The 4220-nt window shown below is 47.4% G+C and overlaps 1 protein-coding gene across 4 annotated transcripts in view; it reads left to right on the plus strand.

Annotated features, from left to right (window-relative positions):
• Positions 1-4220, plus strand: part of Stard9 (StAR related lipid transfer domain containing 9) — an 85637-nt gene that overhangs the window by 57280 nt on the left and 24137 nt on the right. For all 4 annotated transcript variants that reach the window (XR_003835581.1, XM_021186561.2, XM_029472766.1 and 1 more), the window contains 2 exons: positions 2961-3151; positions 3612-4086. Coding sequence is in view for 3 of the 4 variants with exons in the window: in XM_021186561.2 (XP_021042220.1) it covers positions 2961-3151; positions 3612-4086 (666 nt within the window). In the remaining variant the exon portion in view is untranslated. The remainder of the gene's footprint in view (positions 1-2960; positions 3152-3611; positions 4087-4220) is intronic.

The raw sequence follows: 4220 nt of genomic DNA on the forward strand, positions 1-4220 counted from the left end.
AAAAAAAAAAAAAAAAAAGAAGGAGATGATGTGGATGGGGAGTAGGGTGAGCAGCAGAGCATCTTCACAGAGCTGCTCACATGATGAACAATGAATGCTACAGCAGAGGTTTAGGGACGGCTGGTCCCAGGGTCAAGGTCTTAGGGGCCCGTGGAGTGAAGGGCAAGCTGGAAAAGCTGACGAAGGTGGAGAGTATCAAAGCCAAGGAGAATTTGGGACTGAGGCTAAAGTTCTTGTTTTCTCAGAAAGAACCCTTATTTTATAGGGAAGCCATGAAGGAGAATTTGTTTTGGATAAGGTTTCATTGGGAAGACAGATTGAAGATCTGGTTTATCTCAGAGTGCAGAGTTCACAGGGTACAACACTGCAATTTGAAGAGCTATGGATATAGAATGGTGCATTGGAGTTGGGTGAACAGACTCACCTGTGGCCCTACCACATAAGAGCTGTGTGATCTTAGACAGCTCCCTTACTCTTTGAGCCTGTTTCCTCACCTCTAAAGAAGAATGCTTATCCACTTCCCAGGGATCCTGTGATGAGGACTGGTGGAGCTGAACGGGCATAATCCCCACATGCCTATGGCCCTAATGGCTCTAGGAGAGCTGTTTTCCTTTCTTGTCCTCTTGTGTCAGCCAGCTCACCATCCTCCCCAGAGAGCTCTGTAAGCTCATCCTTTCTTTTAAATATCTTCAGGACTCTGTAGCCTCATGACCTTTCATCAACACCAAGAATGTACTCTTTTATCCATCCAGCTGCAAGGCCTCTCTCATGGAGTGCCCCCACCATTCACCACCAGCTTGAGGGGCCTGTAGGCTGGGCTGCGCCTATCCATGTACTGTAGCCAGCATCTGGTGCCAGCCCTTGGTCAGGTGGTGTGGCCCTCAGTGACTGGGCAAAGGGGCCAGGGAATGGAACAGACAGAAGAAAGTACATGACCAGGTCTGGATTTGTGGCTTGTCTCTCCTACTCTTAACCTGGGCTTGGCTTCAGTGTTGCCCTCATCCTAGGCTGCTATCCCTCATTTATCTCTGGAGGAGCATTTGAGAGGGCCAGAGCTTTCTCTAAGCCATTTTTGTTTTCTTGTAGTAGTGATCTGGACCAGGAAGAAATTTTGTCCCTGGGTCTGTTGGCTATGTTCTTTTAATTCTCTTGTTTGGAGTTGGTGGGGTGGAGCTTTCCTTAAATGTCTAGAACCCAGAAGAGGCTCTCACTGCTGCTGCAGTAGTAAGTAGCCACCACTAGACCCGGTGAGGCCCCAAGGCAGCAGAGAACGAACAACTGTGAGAGAACAGTGGAGAGTCCTGACAAGTTGTTGGTGACTAGGGTTAACAGTTTTCCTTCTCAGTATTTCTGAAGATTTTTCTATATTTCCTGGACGAATTTTAGTAGAAACCCTTTTTAATTCTTTCATTTTTAAAGGAATAGCTCCTCTGTATAATTGCATATATACATGATTTGGGGTGTGTGTGTGTGTGTGCATATGGGGGGGGGGAGAGAGAGAGACACTAAAGTTGATATCAGTGTCTCTCAATGGATCCACTCTATTAAGGCAGGATCTCTCTCTGACCCCAGAGCTTGCCAGTTATAAACTAGCCAACTTGTCCTAGGTATCCCCTGTCTCTGCTGTCCAAGGACTGGGATTACAGGTAGCTATCATGCTTGCTTGGCTTTTTATGTGTATTCTGGGGATCCTTGCCCTCGCAGTCACGTGGCAAATGCTCTATCCACTGAGCCATCTCCCAAGCCTGGACAAGATGCTTGATTTAGCTAAAGTATTATTTTTATCTTTTATTTTACTTTTTATTTATTTATTTATTTATTTATTTATTTATTTATTTATTTGGGTTTTTCGAGACAGGGTTTCTCTGTATAGCCCTGGCTGTCCTGAAACTCACTTTGTAGACCAGGTTGGTCTCGCACTCAGAAATCTGCCTGCTTCTGCCTCCCGAGTGCTGGGATTAAAGGCGTGCGCCACCATACCCGGCTTTACTTTTTATTTTTAAGACAGGAAAACTAGCCTCAAACTCATAATCCTCCTACCTCTGCCTCCAGAGTATTAGGGTTGAAGGCATATGACACCACACTCAGCTTTTTGTACTTTTAATATTTGTTTTACTCTTATGATTTCCTTATGAGCCAGGTGTGGTGGCACATGCCTTTAATCTCAGCACTAGGAAGGCAGAAGTAGGTGGAGCTCTGTGAGTTCAAGGCCAGTCTGGTCTACATAGTTCCTAGATAGCTAGGGCTACATAGAAAGACCTTGTCTCAAAAACAAAACAAAACAAAACACCAAAGCAAATAAAAATAAGCAGCAACAAAAATATCTGTTTTACTGTTATGATTTCCTTATGAGAGTGAACTTGGGTTTCTGCTAAACCCACAGTTCTAAGAATATGATAGTCTTCAGCTATTGGATGGATCACAGGGCCCCCAATGAAGGAGCTAGAGAAAGTATCCAAGGAGCTAAAGAGATCTGCAACCCTGTAGGTGCAACAACATGATGAACTAACCAGTACCCCGGAGCTCTTGACTCTAGCTGCATATGTATCAAAAGATGGCCTAGTCGGCCATCACTAGAAAGAGAGGCCCATTGGACATGCAAACTTTATATGCCCCAGTACAGGGGAACGCCAGTGCCAAGAAGTGGGAATGGGTGGGTAGGGAAGTAGTGGGAAGGGTATGGGGGACTTTTGGGATAGCATTGGAAATGTAATTGAGGAAAATACATAATAAAAAAAATTAAAAAAAAAGAATATAATAGTCTAATGTCTATTCTCTGCTCCTGTACTGTGACGTCATGAGCTGCCTATGACAACACAACTATATTTGTTCCAAGCTGCCAGATGTCTGAAGCCCCTTCTACCTTGCTGAATTCAGGAGTGCTCTCAGAGGGATAGAAGTCTCCCATCCATTTGTCCTGAGTTTGGTTTGCTGGGGTGACTCTGAGCTTTTTGTCACAGGAGAGTGCTGGAAGAGCAGTGTGACAGGGACCAGCAGCCATCAAGAAATAGCGAGATACCTTACAGAGCCCAGACTGAGCAACAGCAGTGCTGTGTGGAGGCTCTGAAGCAGCAAGCCAAAGAAGGACAGAGCAGAGTCAAGAAGGAGCTAGAACTGGACCACACACATATCAGCCGGCAGATAAAAGACAGTAGGTGCCCTCCTCTAAGGTGTGCTTCGTCTGCCTTTTCCAGCTTCATGCTGCCAAGCTTCTGCATTCTGACCTTTGTTGTCTTTGTGATATGATGGAATCTTTTGTATTGGGCATTCTCTTCCTTCTTTTAGAGACCTGAAGCTCACACAAGGGGGCTGGAAATAAGCAAGTGGACTTCTCTATGGCCCCTCAGAATGAGGCATCTTCTGCTGACTCCCTCCAATGGCTCACTTGTCTGTGCATTTCCACCTGCCCTACTTGTCCACTGTTACATTGAGGCCTACACGGCTTCCTTTCCTTCCCCTTCAGTGAGGAGGCCCTGTAGCTTCCTCTTGCCACACCGCTCTATCCAACCCTCTTCACTCCTTACAGCTCTAGCCATGGCTGGAGATGTCTGAGTCCAGACAGCCATAGGCAGGAAGCACTGACCTTCTCTCTGGGTCTATTTGCTTCCCAGACCAGCAGTGGCTACACAAAGAAGAGACCTGGCTAGCCAGCTTACGAGAGATACAGCAAGAAGGCGACTGTGGAGAAGAGAAAGAACTTGAGGCCTTTGTGGCACCTGATGCTTGGCTTCCAACAGTTCCTCAGACTCCACCATCCCCACTGGTCCAAAGCCAGAAGAGGGTGGTGCAGCCCCAGTGCTCACCGAGACATACTACTCGGGCTACCGTTTGGAACATCAGGCAGAAAAAGGTATCGTTCCAACTGGAGAGAATTATTAAGAAGCGGAGGCTGCTGGAGGCCCAGAGGAGACTGGAGCAGCTCAGTGCCCTCTTCTGGATCCAGGACGATGGTGCTTCCAGGGACCCAAGTTGGGCCTCCAGCTCGAACACCTCAGGCCCAGGTTCTCAGCGGAGAAGCAGATGGACAACTTGCAGTTCTCTGAGTCTCCAAAGGCTTGGCAGCCGACACCTGCCCCAGCTACACAGGTACCAGTGATGTCACTAGGAGCCATGGCTGGAGTTAACCCAGCTTTCCGGGCAGGGCAGTGCTCCTGGAGCTGCTTGGTCTGTGAGGCGGCTAGGTGTTTATTCCTCCGCTCCTTCCGGGCTTCTCTTTGTTT

The sequence above is a fragment of the Mus caroli genome, chromosome 2 (assembly GCF_900094665.2).
Source record: "Mus caroli chromosome 2, CAROLI_EIJ_v1.1, whole genome shotgun sequence".
Taxonomy (NCBI): Eukaryota; Metazoa; Chordata; class Mammalia; order Rodentia; family Muridae; genus Mus; species Mus caroli.